Below are 22399 nucleotides of genomic sequence, written 5' to 3' on the forward strand. Positions count from 1 at the left end.
ATTAATAAATGAACAGAACTTCTCAAAAGGAGAATAAGAATGGCCAACAAATATATGAAAAATGATTCAACACTGTTAGCAATCAGGGAAATGAAAATCAAAACTACGCTGTGATTTCACCTCACTCCAGTCAGAATGGCAGCCAACAAGAATACAAACAATGGCCAGGTGCAGTGACACACAATTGTAATCCCAGCAATTCAGGAAGTTGAGGCAGGAGGATCACAAGTTCCAGGCTGTCCTAATCAACTTAGCAAGACCATGCCTCCAAATGAAAAATAAAAAAGCTTGGGCATGTGGCTCACTGGTAAAACACCTCTGGATTTGGTCCCCAGTACCAAAAAAAAAAAATGCTGGAGAGGATATATGGAGAAAAAGGAAGCTCTTGTGGGATGATAATATAACCACTATGGAAATCAATGTGGAAGCTCCTCAAAATACTAGGAATAGAACTTCTTGTATTTATCCTAAAGAATTAAAGTTATCATACTATAGGATACATGCATACCCATATTTATAGCACCATAATGTACAATAGCCAAACTATGGATCCAGCTTAGGAATCCTTCAATGGCTTACTGGATAAAGAAAATATGGTATATATCATAAGGGAGTTACGTTCAGCCATGAAGAAAACTTTAATTACATCATTTGCAGGAAAATGGATGGAACTTAAGAACATTAGTTTAGGGAATATGCCAATTTCAGATGGTCAAGGGTCATACATTTTCTCTTATATGGAAATTAGAGAGGAAAAGGTGTATTTTCTCCAAAAATAATTTTATGAAGTGAAACTTGGATGTGGAGGGAGGAGAGGAAACTTTACTGGTATCTCACCAGTATGAAGTGTCTGATGTAGATTGAGTTGTAAGCCATGATTAAAGATCTTGACACATTCATAAGGTTTCTTTCCAGAATGCATTCTCTGATGGTGCAAGAAGCTGGAGTGATAGAAAGGTCTTCCCACCTTCCTTACATTCATAGAGTTTTTCACGAGTGTGAATTCTCTGATGTTGAATAAGGTGTGAATGAAGTCTAAAGGTTTTACCACATATCATACATTCAGAGGGTTTCTCATGAGTATGAATTTGTTGATGTCTTTTGAGGTGTGAACACTGTCTAAAAGTCTTCCCACATTCCTTACACTCATAGGGTTTCTCACCAGTATGAATTCTCTGATGTAGGTTAAGTTTTAAGCCAATTATGAAAGGCCTTTCCACATTCACTACATTCATAAGGCTTCTGACCAGAATTAATCTTCTGATGGTGAGAGTAGCTTGAGTAATAGCTAAAGGCTTTCCCACATTCCCAGCATTCATAGGATTTCTCACCCATAAGAATTCCCTGATGTATGGTAAGGTGTGAGCAATGCCTAAAAGTCTTTCCACACTCTTTATATTCATAAGGATTCTCACCAGTATGAAATCGCAGATGTTCAGTAAGTTGAAAGCCACGAATAAAAGCTTTCTCACATTGCTCACATTCATAGGGTTTCTCACCAGTATGAAGTCTCTGATGTTGAGTCAGTTGTGATCTCAGTCTAAAGGCCTTCCTACATTCCTAACATTCATAGGGTTTCTCACCAATGTGAATTCTCTGATGTAACATTACTTCTGAGCCATAATTAAAAGCCTTTCCACATTCTCTACATTCATAGCGTTTTTCACCATTATTAATTCTCAAATGTTTTTTAAGTTGTGAACAATGAATAAAGGTCTTCCAGCATTCCTTACATCCATTGCATTAGTTACCACATTGAATTATCTGTTGTTTAATAAGAACGGGGTATTAATAATTTCTGTGCATTCCTTACATTCAGAAAGTTCTTTAGAATGATTTTTGTGTTGACAAAAGAATAAATGATAATAGAAGTTTTTTCTATATTTTTCACATTCAGAGATTTTCTTTCCATTTTGAGTAGGTAAAGTATGTTGAATAAAAATGGGCACGTTTTCATGATTCATCATAAATTGCCTGAAATAACACTCCTTTTGCTCAAAATGACATTTGCATTCCCAAATATCTCTGAAAATAGATCCCTCAGGAATAAAATTTTCCACAATAGCCCATGGGGATGATTCTATTTCATAAATGTCTCTTTTTGGAGATAACTTCTTGGGGTCAGCTTTTGATGCCAAGTCTGAAAGAAAAGAAATATATTTTAATTCCTAGTTTTGTATACAATAGAAATACTAAGTTAATTAAGGGAGTAATAAATTCAATAGTGCTGAAAAAATGCTTTTTGGTACTAGGGATTGAATCAGGGGTGCTCAACCACTGAGCTATAATCCCAGCCCTTTTTATTTTTTGAGACAGAGTCTTGCTAAATTCTTAGGGCCTAAGTTGCTGAGGCTGGCTTTAAACTCCCAATCCTCCTGCCTGCAGAGTCACTGGGATTATGGCATGCATCACTGTACCCAGAAATAGTCCTAAAATTTTGATCTGCTTTGGAATCAATCACTGAATGTAATTATGTTATATTTAGGAAACATTCTAGACCAACCAAATCAAAATCTAAGAATGTTGATCATAGTATGAGATTAACTGAATGAGAATCCACAAGAGTATGTTTAATATTCCCCACCAACCCAAAGGCTATGTGGCAACTGCAAGTTGTTCCCAAATTTCTGTTCTTCCCTTTTTGAAAATATTAATGAACTCATGTTTACATAGTTGAGAACAAATCTCCTCATTATAAACCTGCATTTCTCAAACTCTTTTGCAGCTTGGTGTGCCATGTAACTGGGTTCTCCCTAACGAAATCCAGATTTATTATATAGTAACTTCTGAGCACTTATCCTCAGATCCAGATGACCCAAGCCCTAATTGCTAATTCTCCCTCTTCAATTTTTAAATTTGTTCTTTTTAAATATACATGACAGTAGAAAGTATTTTGACATTTTATACATACATGGAGTATAACTTATTCCTATTAGGATCTTATTCTTGTGGTTGTACATGATGTATTCAAATGTGAACATAGGAAAGTTATGTCTGATTCATTCTATTGTCTTTCCTATTCCAATCTCTCCTCCCTTCCCTTTTTTCTCCTTTGTCTAGTCCAGTGAACTATTCTCCCTGTGCCCTGCCCCATTGTTGTATGTTAGCATCTGCATCTCAGAGAGATCATTTGACCTTTGGTATTTGGGGATTCACTTATTTCACTTAGTATGATAATTTCTAGTTCCATCCATATATTGATGAAAGTCATATAGCATTCTTTTTTAATGAATGAATAATATTCCATTGTGTATATATCACATTTTCTTTATCCATTCATCTGTTGAAGGGCACACAAGTTGGTTCTATAGCTTAGCTATTTTGGATTGAGGTGCTATAACCATTGATGTGGCCGCATTACTGTGGTATGCTGATTTTAAGTCCTTGCTTATAAACTGAGGAGTAGGATAACTGGGTTAAACGGTGGTTCCATTCCAAGTTTTCTGAAGAATCTTCACACTGCTTTCCAGAGTGTTCACAGTAATTTATAGTCCCACTAGCAATGTATGAGCATACCTTTTTCTCCACATCCTTGACAACATTGTTACTTACATTCTTGATAATTGCCATTCTGACTGGAGTGAGATGGAATCTCAGTTAATTTGCATTTCTCTAATTGCTAGAGATGAAAATTTTTTCATATATTTGTTGACCATTGTAATTCTTCTTGAAGTACCTGTTCAGCTGCTTTGCCAATTTTTTTGATTGGAATATTTGTTTTATTTTTATTTGGGGGGATTAAGTTTTTGTGTTCTTTATAGATCCTGGAGATTAATGCTCTATGTGAGGTGCAGGTGGCAAATTTTTTCTTTCATTTTTGCAGGTTCCCTCTTCATGCACTTGTTTAAGGATAGAAAATCAAGATATAACTAATAAGTATTCAATAGCCACTGCTGAGTATGTGTGTGTGTGTGTGTGTGTGTGTGAGTATAGTGCAGATGGACACAATGACTTGACTTTATTTTTTTTTAATGTGGTGACAGGGATCAAATCTAGTGCCTCATGTGTGCTAGGCAAGTGCTCTACCATTGAGCCACAACCCCAGCCCCTGCTGAGTATATATTTAAAGAAGTAGGATTGAGAGGGGGAAATGCAAAACAAGTCAAAGATAATAAACTGTTAAGAACTGAAATAATTTAAAACCCTTAAATTTGCAATAACTCCTTAACACGTCCCATAATTTTCCTCACCCCTACAACTACTGGAGTATTTGGTAGATATTTTATACACACACACACACACACACACACACACACACACGAGTATTTAATAACAAATATTTTATACACATACAATTTTATTTTACACACACACACACACACAATCCACTATAATTTAGTGGATTAAACCAGTACCAATAACTTATCTTTCAGATTTGAGCTCAGTCAGCTATTCCTTACTTGGAGTTTCTTCAGTGGTAGTCAGATAGTGGTCAGGCCAAATCATTTCAACAGCTTTCTCACTCACATGTCTGGTTCTTAGCTTGAAAAGTATGAGAAGCTGGGGATTAGAAGAGCTAAGTCTGTTGAGACCCTCTTACATGGCAGCTCAAGCCTCCAAAAACATGTGGAGAGACACAGGAGGGAGAGTGTGAACATATGCCAGGCACAAGTTGACTACCTTTATGACTTAGCCTTTGAAGTCACAAAGTAGCTGCATTCTATCTGTTAGACACAAGTAATTTTGGGATGTCCCATTTTCAAAGGATAGTTAAGAATGTCACAGAATTTTTTAAAAGATGTATTTATTTATTTATTTTAAATAATTTTAGTTGTAAATGGATACAATAGATTTATTTTATTTATTTGTTTTTTCGTTGTGCAGAGGATCAGAACCATTGCCTAACATGGCTAGGCTACCACTGAGGTACAGCCCAGCCCTTGTTACATAACTTCTTTTTCTTTTTCTTCCTTTTTTTTTTTGTTTTAACATTGGTATTTTTTTCTTATATCTTTATTTTGTTTATTTATATGTGGTGTTGAGGATCGAACCCAGTGCCTCACATGTGCGATGCAGCACTCAGCCACTAAGCCCCAGCCCCAGCCCCTTGTTACAGACTTTCAATACTTTTTTTTTTTGGTACCAGGGATTGAACCCAGGGGTGCTTAATCACTGAGGCACATCCCTAGCCCCTTTTTGTATTTTATAAGAGACAGGGTCTCACTGAGTTGCTTAGGGCCTCTCAAAGTTGGCTTGTTATTCACTCAAGGTAAATAATTTCCTGTATTCTTATACTAACACTGATTTTTGTCTGTTTCTGAATTTCCAGTAAAAAGAATCATACAGTTTATAATTTTTCCCTCATCTTCTTTTTATCAAATACTGTGTTTGTAGGGTTCATCCATAATGTTACATACAGCAGTGACTTATTAATTTTCATTACTGTATAGCAACAGTAAAGCATGCTCTAGCAACCCATGAGTGAATCTGAGACTCTTAGGGTCTTAGAGTCAAAGCTATCATCATACTAATAACAGAATATATTTTGCCTTTCTTTCATTCCTTCTCTCTCCCTCTCCCTCTCCCTCCCTCTCCCCTCCCTTCCCCCCCCCCCCTCTATCTCTCGACAATCTTTCTAAGTTGTCCAGGCTGGCTTCAAACTCCTAGGTACAAAAGAACCTCCTGCCTCAGCCTTAAAGTAGCTGGGACTACAGATGCATGCCACAATGCCCAGCTTTTAGTTGCCTATTTCTTTCATTCTTTGACTAGTACTGAAAAGTTTCTGAGACTTCTGGATATGGGATATTGGTGAAGGCGATCCCCCTCTCACTGGCAAAGCTACTCTCCCACTGCCTTGACAAGGCCACAGTGAGGATGAATGCTGGCAAAGCCGTGCTGGTTGGTGGGAAACCAAAACCATGAGACCCTTTTTTATGTAATTGGGACTTTTCATTTTCATTTTTCATTTTCATTTTATGTAATTGAGACTTTTCATTTTCATTTAACATACTCATGTTCCTCCCAGGAGGCATGAGTATGTTAAATGCCAAACCAAATTAATTTCAGATGGCTAGAACATAACAGCCTTAAAAGCTGTTCTGCTACCCCTCAGCATATCAAGAACAAAGTAGAAAGCTGCTCTTCCATATCAGCACACTGAGGACAAAACTGATAATAGACAATCATTTTCTGAAAGGTCATGAGAATTTTAGGCACCACATTGATTATATCAACTAGAACCCAAGCCCATATTTCCGGCCTTTTAGAAAACCTAATCATTATGCTCATTGTACAAAACCCACCATATGTAGTTTCATTCTTGATTAAGGAAAGTTATGTTATACATTTAGGAAAGTTAAGACATATAAGGATACATCCTTTTCATTTCTATAAACCCTCTTTTACTTCATATAGGGATTTATGATGAGCATATTTAATATTGGCAGAAAGTGGACTGATGTTTAGAATTTACTTTTTATTGAGAAAGATTATAAAGATATAAGAACTAGTGTACCTTGACTGAGAAACAAAGATACTCTTCGAGAAAGCAGCTAAACCAGTTTTATGAAAATAAATTTAGGAATTTATTAAAGTAGCTTTATAAGACATATTTTTAGAATACTGTTATAAGTATTATCCTATTTAGATTCTTGGTTTAGAATTCTTGAGTTTTTAGCTGTATGGGTTTCTGATATGTTTTAAGAATGGTTTATAAACTTTAGGATATTTTAAGTATAAGATTTAAAGGGACCTTTTTAGATGGGAATTTTAGATTAGAAATAAAAGTGCAGGTGTACTTTAAAACTTAAATGTTAATGATAGGTTAGGAGTCTGGTTACGTAGTTTGGCATTAGATAATAATAGTACATCTTGGGAAAATCTGAAAAAATGTGAACTAATGATGCGTTTTATTAATGACTGATAACTAAAAAGTCACATCCTGGAAAAATGTAAATTGATGTTATACTTTTCTATACCCCTAATTATGGTTAAGGAAACATTATGTCTTGGCAAAGTTTTGAAACTGTATAATCAATGATGTATTCTGAATCTGTAATGATGAGAAAAATTGTAATAAAAGATCATCCAGAGAAAGCTGCATTAGAGCTCTCTCTCTGGAGACTGCTCCAACAAAACGACTCCTGTCTCATCTTTTCGCCGACACCACTCATCCTTCAGGATTCCGTGGACCCTGCTAGGGCTGGACCCCAGCACAATATTGTCATATTTGGAAATCTAATGGAATAATTATGTATTTGTATATTATATTTGTTTCTGAAGTAGTAAATTTAGCTAATAAATATGTCCCTTATTTTTGACATGGATGAATGACTCGTTTGCTCTTTGACCACCTGTGTTAAGGTGATATGGGCCACAGTGGGTCATGTGTATCTCCCCTGGCCTGGAAATCTAGGCTGTCATTGCCCCCAGCATCCCTGGGCGCCTCCAGCCTACAGGGACCCTGCTGGCTGGGACTGGGCCCAGGCGAGGGGGTTGGTGAGCACAGGATGAGTCCTGAGGTACCCCTCTGTTACCATGGCTGTTTTCAGGTTCTCTGGACAGGAGCAATCCTTCATCTGTTGCCAGGACACAAGACCCCAACAGGAGAGAGGGAGGTTGTGGGTAGGGGCCACAGGGAAGCCCAGGTAACCACAGAGAGGAAAAACAGGAACATGGAGTTATTGTTACAGAACCATTAAATACAAGTTGGGCAAACTGGGCAATATTGGAGAGAGCACAGGAGTCAGGTGAGAAAGAGTCATGGGGTATAGTCTGGACCTGTCCTGAGGGGCTCATCTGAGGGTCTGGGATGGCAGAGGCCAGGCCGCTTGTGGAGGCCCCACAGCTTGGCCAGCAGCTCTTGAACAAAATTCTGTATAGGATTCTTGCATTTTTTGCTTCAGGAGTCCCTGGATATTCTGAATTCTTTCCTGTTCACTCTCCAATTCTAACAACTCATTGATATTGACCTCATCAGGCATGTCTGCCTTGCTGCCACAGTATAGCTCCTCCAAGTTGATCCACTTCACGTCGTCCAGCTGCAGCTCCTGTGGGCCCACAATAGGGACTGCAGCTTGCTTAGTACCTACTTGTCTAGCCACTGTGCTACCATCCTGCAGTGGCCAACTAGTGCCATGCTATCTAAACGTACACTTTCAAAGACTAATTCATTTTGTTTTCAGCACTTCTGTGCTCTTAAAAACCATATTTATTCAGACATGCTTTTATTTCTGTATCTTTATTACTATCCAAGAAATTATTTTGAAATCCAGTTTCCATGTAGCCACATGCAAATAAAACAGGAAGAATAAGGGACCAATTAGTGTAAAGAAAAAGAAATTTAATATTTTTAATATTTAATATTTTAAAAATAGCCATAGTAAGCTCTTTAAAAGACAGTTGTTTTGCTACAACTATTGAAACTAGAAATAAAAACTCCACTGAAATCATCTTATAGAAAAACAGTAGAAATTGCACACAATAGTTTTCAGAGACTGTGTTTAAAGAAAATTTGTAGGCTGCTGTTAGTTGGGACTGAGTTCCTGCAATAAGTTCAACAGACCAACTAAAACGCAGTTTCTCAAGATAAAAGTTCATGTCACCAAGTCAAAATACATTTTTTAAATCTGACCTGAGAAGTCAGGAGAAAGAAAATAACCAAATTCTTAAACAAGCCAGTTTTAGCTTATAAAATAAGAAAACACCTGATGTTAAAGTTTTAAGGGTTAACTTTACAAAAAAAGTAACTTAATGTTACTCAGGTTTTTTTCTTTTCTACTGTTCTGTTTCCTTGTTCCCATCTTACAAAATCTACAATTCTGCTGCTGTCTGATGGGAGCTTTTATTCTTTTTATAGAGGGGCTGGAGTTATGGCTCAGTGGTAGAGCACTTGCCTAGCATGTGTGAGGCACTGGGTTCAATCCTCAGCACAACATATTAAATAGATAGATAGATAGATAGATAGATAGATAGATAGATAGATAGATAGATAGATAAAGGTGTTGTGTCCATCTATAACTAAAAAATACTTTAAAAATAAACCAATTAGATCTATAACCAATTTGCTGTAATTTTGTCTTTTGACATTTGTATATGTGATACCTGCTGGATGAGATGTCAGTAAAACAAATCACAAAAGCACAAATTTCAAATTAATAAATTCAAATTATAGACTAACCTGTAAACAGAAATACTAGGTTGCAAACAGGAAGACTGAATTGTACTTTTGTCTTACAAATAAATTCATCCACGTAGCTGGACTTAGTGTTTTGTTTGTATCTGATTAGCGTGAGTACAAATTAGTCATTAAAAGAATATTCTTTATAATAAATGCTTGATAATAAACATCATTGTAGTACTAAAATACTCAAAGCAAAAAAAAACTTCTTTTAGATGGTAATCTCATTATGTTGCCCAGACTAGCCTTTAACTCCTGGGTTCAAAAAATTCTGCCTCAGCCTCCTGAATAGTGGGGATTTAAATGACTTTTTTTTAAATCTCATGATTTATCCTGGAAATTCCTATTAATAGCTATACAAAAAGTAATAATGAGTAGAACTGCTGGTGCCTTAGCTTGAACCAAAGCAGTGGCACCAAAGTGTACATTATCACTCTTCTTCATTGTCATTATCTGTTGGGGGAAATGACAGATTCATTTAAGAATGCTCATGATGATCAGAAAATATGATTAGTTTTGTTATATCTCAGGCCTTCAGTATATGTTTGGTTTATTTTATATAATGAAACATGGTGCTGCTGTATACCAAAGTAGATTGACGGTTTTGAGCATGAACTAAATTATTTCAGTTGCAAATTGAACTATTTACTTTATTTCTCATGGAATTCAATTTTTACTTGAGAGAAGAACAAACAGGCTATGGTAATTTAGACACCATAATCATTTTAGAAAACTAAAAAAAAATCTGTCACTTCAAGAAAAACTATTTGTCAATGATACAATTCTACCTTTCAAGTTAAAAACTAGATTTTGGCGGGGGGACTGGGGTTGTAGCTCAGTGGTAGAGCGCTTGCTTAGCATGTGTGAGCCACTGGGTTTGATCTTCAGCACCACATTAAATAAATAAATAAAAATAGTCATTGTGTCTATCCACAAAAACAAAAACAACAACAACAAGAAGCCAGGCATGGTGGCCCATGCCTGTAATCCCAGAAGTCGGGAGGCTGAGTCAGGAGGATCAAGAGTTCAAAGCCAGCCTCAGCAATGATGAAGTGCTTAGCAACTCAGTGAGACCTTGTCCCTAAATAAAATACAAAATAGGGCTAGAGATGTGGATCAGTGGCTAAGTGGCCCGAGTTCAATTCCCAATACAAAAAAAAAAAAAAAACCCTAGACTTTTGGAAAGTTTGTTTCAGCTATTATGAGTCTGACATTTTCCCAATACTTAAAAAAGACTTCTGATGAGATTACCGATCATATTAACAAACATTACTGGTTATTATAAAATAACATATTTTTGGTTGAGAGAAAATGTGTCAGTGTAGTATATGCTCACACACACAAAGTGTTAAGTTTTGCTGTGCTTAGCAAAACAAAGGGGTTCTGTGAGAAACTATGAACTCTTTGAACTGTCCTTGTTGCTGTCTTCAGAGGATAAAAGAATTTTTTGCCAAGTTTAAAATCTATGTCTATATATATATCTATATATCTATAGATATTTATATCTATGTGTGTGTGTGTGTGTGCTTGCCAAGAAATAACTAACTACATGTCAGATAAGAAGAAGTATGGAGCACTGTGACCATGAACAAAGTTATTCTGAGAATGTTTATCCATTCTTGAAAAGATTAAGCTGCCGAGAGGATGTGTTCTTTTTTGCTGTATAAAAGAAATAGGGAAAAAATAAAGAGGGGCTCATTTCTACTGGATGTGTGTATGTGTGTGTGTCTTTCTTTAGCATCTCTGCTGTAACAGGAACTACAGATTGTCAGCAGGTTCTGTCAGTGTAGGAATATCTGAATAGTTAATTGAAGCAATATTTTCTAAGTGACTAAAGCACAGTATTATAAAATGGGTAACATGGGTAAGAGATCCATTCAAAACTAAGATAGGCCAAGATCAGTGGCACACATCTATAATCCTAGCAACTGGGGAGGCTGAGGTAGGAGGATCATAAGTTCAAGGTCAGCCTCAGCAACTTAGTGATACCCAAAACGTCTGGGGATGCAGCTTAGTAGTAAAGCACCCCTGGGTTAATTAAAGGTCCCCTTCCCCAAAAAACAAAACAAATTTTAAAAAATGGATTTTAACAGTATATGCAGAAAGAGATGACAGTCCAGCTATCTTTTTTTTAGTCTAGGCATTAAGGTAATATGCAAAAATGAAAACAAAATACTGTCACTTTCTCAGTAAACATCTTTGTTTTGGGAAAAATAATTGTCATAAAATATTTATGTTAATATTCTGTTTACCATTTTTTTAATTAAGTAAATTTTTTCCTAGATTTTATTTCTAAGATAGTAAATACTGAAAGATATGATATATACACACACACACACACACACACACACACACACACGAACTCCTAGAGTCCTCAATAATTTGGGGGAGTATACAGGTATCTTCAAAATAAAAACTGATGACTATATATTCTAACACAATTTATTTTTTCTTATTCCTAAACATGAACATTCAGGTTGTTCCCAGTTGGTTATTATGACTAGTGGTGCATGAATATTCTTATACATTTCTTTGTATAGAAGTTAGGATTTCCTTTTGGTAGGTATACACACAAAAGTGAATTTTTTAGCTTTAGTTGATACTATCCAACCGTTTTCTAATTAAAGATTCCTTCAGATGCTAAGAGAGGTCCAGTTCCATCCATCTTCAATAACACTTGTTATTGTCAATCTTTTTATCATTGGCTGTCATGGAAATTATGTTATGATATTAAATTGTAGTTAATTTACAACTTCCACAACTGCAAATGAGGCACTTTTTCATATGCTTATTGGCTGGATGGGCATTTTCTTTAATAAAATTTGTTCATTATTATTGATATTTTATGTAAAATTCATAAAACACAAAATTTACCATTTTAGTCTTTCAGTAAGGTATGGTGGTGGTACACACCTGTAATTCCAGTGACTTGGGAGGCTGAGGCAAGAAGATTTCAAGTTCAAGGCCTGCCTCAGAAATTTACTAAGACCCCGTCTCAGAAAACAAACAAAATTGGTCTAGGGAAGTAGCTCTGAGGTAGAGAACCCCTGGGTTCAATCCCCAGTTCCATTCACACACAGACAAAAAAATATATATATATACATATATATATATATGTATATTCAATTCAATAACTTAGTCAAATCTCAGTATTGTACAATATCGTCACCATCTAAATACAAGAATATTTTATCACTCCAAAAAGAAATCTTATATACATAGTCACATCCCATTCCCTCTTCCCGCCATCCTGGCAACCACAAATATTTTTAAGTCTCTATGGATTTTCCTATTCTGGACATTTCATAGAAATGAAATCATATAATATATGACCTTTTAGATCTTGCTGTTTCACTGTGCATGTTTTAAAGGTTCAATTATGTTGTAGAATTCATTCCTTTTTATAGCTGAATAATATTACCTTGAGTGGATATGCCACATTTATCAATTCATCAATTAATGGCACTGTGGGTGGTTTCTGTTTTTAATACTGATTTGTAAGAATTCTTTATATGTTCTGAATATGACCAACATATATATTGTAAATATCTTCTCCCATTCTAAGCTAGCACTTTCACTTTGTTTCATTATGTTTTAATGAGTCGAAATTTTTTATTTTAAACTAATTCAGTCCAAAGGTCAAAAAATATATCCATATTCTCTTCTAGAAGTTTTACTCTTTTACCTTTCATATTTACATCTACAATACATGCAGATTTGACTTTTGATGGTTTGAGGTAGGAATCAATATTACTATTTTTCTAGACAGATACCCACTGACTCAGTACCACTTATGGAATAGAACTTCCTTTCCCTGCCTATATGTTAGTCATTTGTAACTCACTTCAATAAATATTTCAACTCTACTGAAATATTTTTAGCCTAGGTCTCCATGAAAATCACCATCCCAAAATCAGTGCTCAAGTGCCAGTCTTCATTCCACATGACTCTTCCGCACGAGATATAAGTAGTCTTTGCTTCCTGTAACCCACACTGCTATGGTTTGTCCCTTCCAAAATGCACATTGAAATCTGGCCCCCCCAGGGTAAGAGCTGAGAGGGGTGGGACTTTTTTTTAATATTTATTTTTTAGTTTTTGGCAGACACAACATCTTTGTTTGTATGTGGTGCTGAGGATCGAACCCGGGCCGCACGCATGCCAGGCAAGCGCGCTACCACTTGAGCCACATCCCCAGCCCCAAGGGGTGGGACTTTTAAGAGGTGTTTGTGTCATGGGGGCTCTGCCCATATGAAGGGATTAATGTTGTTCTTGGGAGAGATCTCATGGGAGGAAGTCATCTTTCTTTGGCACACACCTACTTGCTCTTCTGCTTCTCTGCCATGTTGTGGTATTGCTTAAGGCCCTCATCATACATTAGCTTGATTTAATCATTTCCAATGTATTCATATATGAAAACATGTTGTACACCATAAATGTGTACAATTTTTATTTGCCAATTTAAAAGTTAATTAATTTAAAAATGACCTGCAGGTCAAAGAGGAAATAGCAAAGAAATTTAAAGGATCATAAGTACATCCTTTATTTAAAGCCACACATGATCTAAATATGCTTCAGTCAATGATAGAGTGCCTATATGATGGTGGTTCCATAAAATTATATTGCCCAGTTATGGTGGAGCTATCTTAGTTTCTGTAAACATGAGTTCTATGAGTTTCATACAACAATGAAGTTGCCTAACTATCATTTCTCAATGTATTCCCCTCATTAAGTGGTATGTGGCAGGATATATATACGTACACCTCCACACACACAATTTTACACTTATAACTTCAATGACTTAGAAGAAATGAACTAATTCCTTGAAACAATTAACTATCAAAACTTAGCCAAGATGAAAAAGATCATCTGAATAGTCTAACAACTATTAAAGAAATTGAATTTGTAATTCAAAATACCCCTGAAAGGTGCTGGGGTTGTGGCTCAGCGGAAGAGTGCTTGCCTAGCATGTGTAAGGCCCTGGGTTCAATCCTCAGGACCACATAAAAATAAAGGTATTGTGTCCAACTACAACTAAAAAAAAAGGCTCCTGAAATAGCTTGGCACTGGGGCACACACCTGTAATCCCAATAACTTGGGAGCCTGAGTCAGGAGGATCACAAGTTTGAGGACAGCCAGGCAACTCAGCCAGAGCCTGAACATAAAAAAGGGCTAGGGGTACAGCTCAGTGGTAGAGTGCCCCTGGATTACATTCCCAGTAAAATACACACATATACACACACATACACACATGCACACACACAAAGTCCCCCAAAGAAATCTCCAGGTCCAGATGATTTCACTGGAAAATTTATTTTTGCCATTTGTATGTTTTAAACAATTTCTTCTAGAAAATAAAAGGGAATGCTTCCCAACTCACCTAACAAGGTCAGTAATTACTCTGATACCAAAAATGGGCTAAGTCAGAACAAAAAAAGAAACTACAGGCCAATATCTTTCATGAACATAAATAAAAAATCCTCAACTAATTTTATGAATCCAACCCAACAACAATAAAAAATACTGTTTTATCATATAATATACTACATATATTATATATTATACTATGTAATATAGTATGATTATATCAATTGATGTAATACATCAAATAAATATGACAAAGAAGAAAAATAACTTGATTGCATCAAAACCCATTCATGATAAAAACTCTTGGGGCAATAGGAGAGGAGGTAAATTTCCTTCATCTCATAAAGAGCATTAAAAACAAAAACAAAAAAACTATAGTTTATATCATAATGATAAAAGACTCCAGTACAGGAAGTGGGGCAAGGAAGGATGAAAAGAAAAATTATAGACTTGGGGAAAAATGTCCAACAAAGGCCTTCTAGAATACACAAAGAATGAACAGTGGCAAAGGCCTCTAATCCTAGCTACTCAGGAGGCTGAGGCAGAAGATAGAACGTTCAAGGTCAACTGGGCAAATTAGAAAGACTCTGGCTCGGGCTGGGGATGTGGCTCAAGCGGTAGTGCGCTTGCCTGGCATGCGTGCGGCCGAGGTTCAATCCTCAGCACCACATATAAACAAAGATGTTGTGTCCACCAAATACTAAAAAATAAATATTAAAAAAATTCTCTCTCTTTCTCCCTCTCTCTTAAAAAAAAGAAAGACTCTGGCTCAAAAAAAGAAAGAATACACAAAGAACATTGAAACTTAACAGTAAAAAACAATCAAATTAAAAAATGAGCAAGAGACAATTTACTTAATAGGATATACAGACAACAAATACATGAAAAGACATTCAATACCATTTACCATTAAGGAAATTCAATTGGCTTTTTTTCCTATTTCATATACATACACATGTGCACACACACGTACACACACACATAATTCTTATATTACACTTGATCTTAGCCAAAAGGCCGAGAAGCGATTGTTTGTATTTCTTATATTCATGTATATATTAGTACATGAAAATAAGCCTTAATTTGTCTACATGAAATGTTCAAGAATTAAATTGTGGGTGGTATGGTAAACGTATTTTCAGTTTTGAAAAGAAATGCCCAACTATTTTCCACAATGGTCATACATACCATTTTACATTCATTTTTACATCATCATGCATAAGCTATCCATTTTCTCTGAATCCTAGCCAGCATTTGATATTATATTTTTCATTTTACATTTTAACCATTCTCATAGGTGAGTAATGATATCTCATTTTTGGTTTTAATTTGAATTCATGAAACAATGTAATTATAAAGATGGATAAGAGCACAGTGGCTACCAAGGGTTAGAGAAAAGGAAAAAGAAATGAGTGTAGCTATAAAGAGATAACACAGGGAGTCTTGTTGAATATGTTGACTATTGTGGTGGAGATGCAAGGCTACAAGTGATAAAACTACATATAGTTATTTATATACACACATAAACGAGGGTGTGTATAAATCAAGAAATCTGAATAATTTCTATGGATTATAGCAATGTCAAATTTTTGGTATGATATTGTACTATAGTTGTGTAAGGTATTTATACTAGGGGAGACTGCAGGACTTTCTGTACATTTCTTTGTAACCTCCTATGAGCCTCCATTTTAAAAAAAAAAAACAAAACATTTTTTTAATCACAATATACCAGGGCTGGAGATAACAGCTTAGTGGTAGAGTACTTACCAAGGCCCTGAGCTTATACTCAGCACTGCAAAATAAAAATAAAAATAAAACCAATCAATCAATCTCTATACCCCACGCCAAAGGAAAAGACTAGTCAGGCAATAAGATTTCCTTTGTAAAGAAATGACATCTTTAAATTAAAACACATAGAAAAATATGTATCCTTTTTCTATGATTTTCTTATGTTAGTATTTAATGGCTTCCACAATAAAATACTTCAAACTGGATGGCTTACAACAACGCAAATGTATGCTTTCACAGTTCCTAAGCAATGTAATGAGTTGTGGACATCATTAAAGACCTTTGACCTGTATAATGATATGCTCTTGGCCTCCAGAACCATAAATATTGCATGTTGGCACACAGAAACCCAAAAATTCTTTGCTGACCACTTTCCCATCCCAATCAACCTCTGCCATCTCTACCTCCTCAAGGTAGTCATATTTTGTTTAACTCTCCCAACTTCTAAACAATCCTAATTCTTTCCTAAGATTTCTACTAAAACATTTTTTCGTATATTCTTGACCCCTACTCTTCATGACACATTAAAAATGTTATTCCATCATCTACCAAAGCAATTTATATGAATCTTTTAAAAAATAATAATAAATGTTAGGCAGGAAAACTGCAAGTCTGAGGATAGCCCAGGCAATATAACCTGTCTCAAAATAAAATTTAAAAAGGTAGGTAGGAGACTGGGTCAGCTACAAGGGAGGTCAAGGCAGGAGGACAGCAAGTTCAAGGTCAGCTTAGGAAACTTTGTATGACCCTATCTCAAAATTAAAATAAAAATAGCTGTGCCTGAAGCTTAGTGGTTCAATCCCCAGTATTTAAAAACATAAAAAAGAAAGAGAGAAAGGGCTTTACCTTAGTGATAAAGCACTTGCCTAGCATGCAAGAGACCCTGGGTTCAACTCCAGTAAAATACCCCACAAAAAAAAAAAATCCTGTTGATTGTATCGTTATTTTTTAAGAATTTTTTTTCACAATGCTTTTATTTTATTTATTGATTTTTTATGTGGTATTGAGGATGAAACCTAATGCCTCACACCTGCTAGGCAAGGGCTCTACCACTGATTGTGTCATTTGATGAAAAGAAATGTTTGATTTGATGGATTCCCATTTGTCTCTTTTTGGTTTTGTTGCCTATGTTTTGGTATTATAGCCAATAAATCACTACCAAATCCAATGTCATGAATCTTTTCGATAATATTTTCCTCTAAGAGTTTTTATAATTTTAGCTCTCACATTTAGGTCTTTGATCCATTTTGAGTTAATTTTTATATCTGTTCGAATTTTATTCCCCTGAGTGTGGATATCCAGTTTTCCCAACATTGTTTGTTAAAGTGTGTCTTTCCCCATTGAACAGTCTTGACATCCATGACTAAAACCATTTTACTATATATACAAGGGTTTGTTTCTGGGCTGGGTGCTTTATTCCAATGATCTGTATGTCTCTCTTCACTCCAATAGCATCCTGTTTCATTACTGTGGCTTTGTAATAGGTTTTTGAAACAGGTTTCCCTTAATTATTTGCTTACTTATTTTTCCTATTAACCTTGCAAACTCAACATTCTGACCAGTTTCCAATATTCTGCAACAGCTTCCTGATAATGGCTTACTCACCTGAATATTTTCTTCCTGTCACTTCCCTCACAACCATCCAGGGTTCCTTCCCTTGCTCCAATGAGGCAATCACAGCTGGCTTAGAAACAGAAAGTCCTAGTTATAAGAAAAGAAATTGAAATGAGATGGAAATGATAGTACCCAAACACAGCGACTCAGAGATGATTTACATAAAAATAAATCACAGGTCCGTAGAAGAAAAATTAAAGGATAAATTTAATTTATCCCATTCAGGTAAGTTCAAGATTATAAGAAACAAAGAAATACTAAAATTTAAATAACCTTTCTGTCTTCTTATTTTTCTATAAGAAAAAAATTTCCTGAGATTTTTTTTCAGATATTTTTAACATTAAATGTGAATTCTTAGAATGAAACTTCCAAAGGCAAATTATGTAAAAGAAAGTACATTTGTTATAGAAAATGAGATAGTGTCCATTTGATCTATAAATAGTAAATGACTTTTATTGACCCAGCCTACCACTGCATTAATTGGAAAAGCCAAAGAGCTTCACATTTGGGATCTATGTGGTTAGTGTTCTATGCTGTGCACTGGCAGGTATAGCACAGTGGAAATAAAAGACAAAGCCTGGCTTCTTTGACAATGTTATGCTTTAACAATGCAGCATTTTAATTCTATCCATTAGTCATCAAGGAAAAAAATTACTATAAGAAAGGACCAGAATAAGTGAGGATAGGGAAATTGAAAGTTCAACTTCATCTAATTGTGCTCATTTCTACCCAAAGGAAATTTGTATCTAGTTAACTGAAAGCTATCCCTAAAATTCACAAGGGAGAGAGCAGACATTCTAAGAAATTCTCAATGAGTTGGTAGAGACATTCTTATCTGTTAGGTAACTTTACCAAGTGAAACCAAGTTGCTGTCGTTCTCCAACATCACATCTTTGTACAAATTCCTCTGTGCAGGGTTCAGGCATTCCCATTCTTCTTGAGAGACATCTATAGACCTATCTCTGAACAACACCAACCCCTAAAGTAACACATCACAGTACTATTTTATGATATTATAAGAAATATTTTTAAAAAGCAAAGATAGGTACTAAAAGAAGGACTGGAAGAAAGGAAAAACAGTGTATAAATTAAGTCTTTGAAGTTGACCAAAAAGGAATTTAGTGTGACTAAAGCAGAATGCTTATATTTCTTTGTTGTTGTTGTTGTTGTTGTAGATAGATACAATACCCATTTATTTGTTTGTTTAAAAAATTTTAGTTGTATATGAACACAATAACGTTATGTATTTATATGTGGTGCTGAGGGTCAAACTCAGTGCCTCACACATGCAAGGCAAGCGTTCTACCACTGAGCCACATCCCCGGTGTCTATTTATTTATTTTTATGTGGTGCTGAGGATTGAATCCAGGGCCTTACATAGGCTAAGCAAGTGCTCTACCATTGAGCTACAGCCCCAGCCCCCTATATGTTCTTAAACAATTCAGTTTCTGCAGATACATTTTCTTGCATGCTGTGGGAAACTCTTGTTAATCATCTATAAATTAACAATACATAGAGGTTCCCAATTAAATAGCTGAAAACTGCGAGGTACAGTGTGCATATCTCTAATCCCAGCAACCAGGGGAGTTGAGATGGGAGTATTTGAGGATTTGAGGCTGTCTCAGCAAGTTGGTGAGACCCTCTCTCAAAAAAAAAGGGGGGGGAGTGGTTGGAATTGGGTAAAGTGCCCGTTTCAATCTCCAGCACAAAAAAAAAAAAAAAAAAGGAAAAGAAAAGAAAAGAAAACTTTTTATTTTTCCCAGAATGTTTTACAAAAATCTCCATCTTAGGGGGAAAAAATAAGCTTGAAGATATTCCTTCATCATTATGACTATTACTCTTCACACAATTGCTTTAGTAAACATCTGATGCAGGCTATACATCCCAAAGATGGACACAGTAGTATCTCTCACCATTATGCTCTTCTTCAATGCAACCTGAATTTGTTCCCTTCCAAATGGTGTGGGGATCATTGCTCCCCTCTCTTAGGCTGAAAGGACATTTGTGATTTAACTATAAGGTATGGCAAAAGAACTACATGACTTCTGAGGCTAGATCTCAAAAATGGCTCATATTTCTGCCTTACTTTCTTGGAATGCTTGTTCTTAAAATCCAGCTACTAGGTTTCTAGGAAGCATAAGCAGCCCATGGAATAACTCATAGAGAAAGGAACTAAAGCCACCAAAGAACAGCCAGAAACAGCTTGCAAGCCATGTAAAGGAGTCATCTTGAAAGTGGGTCAGTTCAGCTCCCAATCAAGCTACCTCAGCTGATACCACAAGAACAGAGACAAGCAATCCCTACCAAGCCCTGTCCAGACTGTAGATGTCTAGCCAAACTATAACTTGTGGTTTTTATATATTAAATTTGGGCTGCTTTGGTTTTTTAACTAATTTTTTATTTATATATGACAGTAGAATGCATTATAATTATTATTACACATATAGAACACAATTTTTTATATCTCTGACTGTATACAAAGTATATCACACCAATTCATTTCTTTATACATGTACTTTGGATAATAATGTCCAATCCATTCTACCATCACTTCTAACCCCCTGCCCCCTCCCTTCCCCTCTGCCCTATCATCTATTCCTCCCATGCACCCCCTACCTACCCCACTATGAATCAGCCTCTTTGTCAGAGAAAACATTCAGCATTTGGTTTTTTAGGATTGGCTAACTTAGCATTATCTTCTCTAACTCCATCCATTTTACCTGCAAATGCCATGATTTTATTCTCTTTTATTGCTGAGTAATATTCAATTGTGTGTGTGTGTGTGTGTGTGTGTGTGTGTGTGTGTATCACATTTTTTTTTATCCACCATCTACTGAAGGGCATCTTGGTTGGTTGCACAGTTTAGCTATAAACATTGATGTGGCTGTGTCCCTGTAGTATGCTGTTTCTAAGTCCTTTGGGTGAAGACCGAGGATAGGGATAACTGGGTCAAATGGTGATTCCATTCCCAATTTTCCAAGAAATTTCCATACTGCTTTCCATATTGGCTGCACCAATTTGCAGTCCCATGAGTAGCGTATGAGTGTACCTTTTCCCCCACATCCTTGCCAACACTTATTGTTGTTTGTCTTCATAATAGCTGCCATTCTGACTGGAGTGAGATGAAATCTTAGAGTAGTTTTGGTTTGTATTTCTCTAATTGCTAGAGATGTTGAATATTTTTTCATGTATTTGTTAATTGATTGTATATCATCTTCTAAGAAATGTGTGTTCAGGTCCCTGGTTCATTTAATGATTGGGTTGGGTTTTTTTGTTTTGTTTTGTTTTGTTTTTTTTTCGGTGCTTGGCTTTTTGAGTTCTTTATGTACCCTAGAGATTAGTCCTCTATCTGATGTTTGAGGGGTAAAGATTTGCTCCCATCGGGCTGCTTTATTAATGCAGCAATAGTAACTGACTTTTTAAAAACTGATGGTAAAACATTTGATCTTCTAATTAAGAGATTTCATCATTTTCTTAAACTTGAAAAACTCTGAATGGGCAAAGTCTTTAAAGCTTTTTCTTTTCAGTACTGGGGCTTCAGCCCAGAGGTTCTTACCCACTGAGCCACATCCCAATCCCTTTTTATTTTTTATTTTGAGACAGAGTCTCCCTAAATTGCTAGGGCTTGCTAAATTGTTGTGATACTCCTGCCTCAGCCTTCTGAGTCACTGGGATTACCACCATCATGTTCAGCTCTATAAAGTCTTTTTTAAGGTACATATATAAGGTTTTTTTTTTTCCCCAGGGGATAGAACCCAGGGCTGCTTTACCCTTGAGATACATCCCCACCCCCTTTTATTTTGAGACAGCTCACTAAATTCCCCTGGCTGGCCTTGAACTTGTGATACTCCTGGCTCAGCTTTTGAGATGCTGAAATTACAGTGGTGCACCACCACAACAGCTATACACATTCATTTGTAACTATACCAGTTACAATGGTGTAGTAGTAAGTCATCAACTATCACCTCTTAACTGTTATCAACCACCACCTCTCCCTGTCCTCTATATTCTGTCTCTAAGTTAGAGAATATTGATATAGAATGTTCCACATTCACAGATATAATCTGAGTTTAACATATCCTGTTCATCTAAAACTGTAGTTTGTAATTAAGTATTCACCTATCTTTTGGCAAGATCTTTATTCTTTCTATGCAAACATCAATCATGTCTCCATCTAATCCTAAAACCTCACAAACAAAAAGTCTTTCCATCCAGTGAGGTCACAGAAAACAAGTTCCCACAATATCTAACTGGGAGACCCCAAATTTGAAAAAGCATAGATTTCCCAGTAGAGTGACCTATTATCTGTTCTTTCCCTGTGGACTCTACTTCCCCTGAGAACATCTCAAGTTGTAGCTTCTTTTTTTCCTCCTCCCACAAACTTTATACCATTATCTTCCTTGTTATTCATTGCTGGTGTCAGACAACCATCACTCCTCCTCTAAAATCTAATGTCATCAACTCTTCAGATTATATTATCTTATTATCTTATTCTGTTACAGTGATTTGTTGACA

At 35.8% G+C, this 22399-nt stretch overlaps 1 protein-coding gene across 1 annotated transcript in view; it reads right to left on the minus strand.

Annotated features, from left to right (window-relative positions):
- Window positions 1-614: 614 nt before the first annotated feature.
- Znf461 (zinc finger protein 461) overlaps window positions 615-22399 on the minus strand; it is an 82175-nt gene continuing 60390 nt past the window's right edge. The window contains 6 exon segments of the mRNA XM_078033158.1: window positions 615-953; window positions 955-1199; window positions 1201-1781; window positions 1784-2140; window positions 17876-17971; window positions 18737-18863. Of these exon segments, the coding sequence (XP_077889284.1) occupies window positions 782-953; window positions 955-1199; window positions 1201-1781; window positions 1784-2140; window positions 17876-17971; window positions 18737-18863 (1578 nt within the window). The 3' untranslated portion in view covers window positions 615-781.

The sequence above is a fragment of the Ictidomys tridecemlineatus genome, chromosome 15 (assembly GCF_052094955.1).
Source record: "Ictidomys tridecemlineatus isolate mIctTri1 chromosome 15, mIctTri1.hap1, whole genome shotgun sequence".
Classification (NCBI taxonomy): Eukaryota; Metazoa; Chordata; class Mammalia; order Rodentia; family Sciuridae; genus Ictidomys; species Ictidomys tridecemlineatus.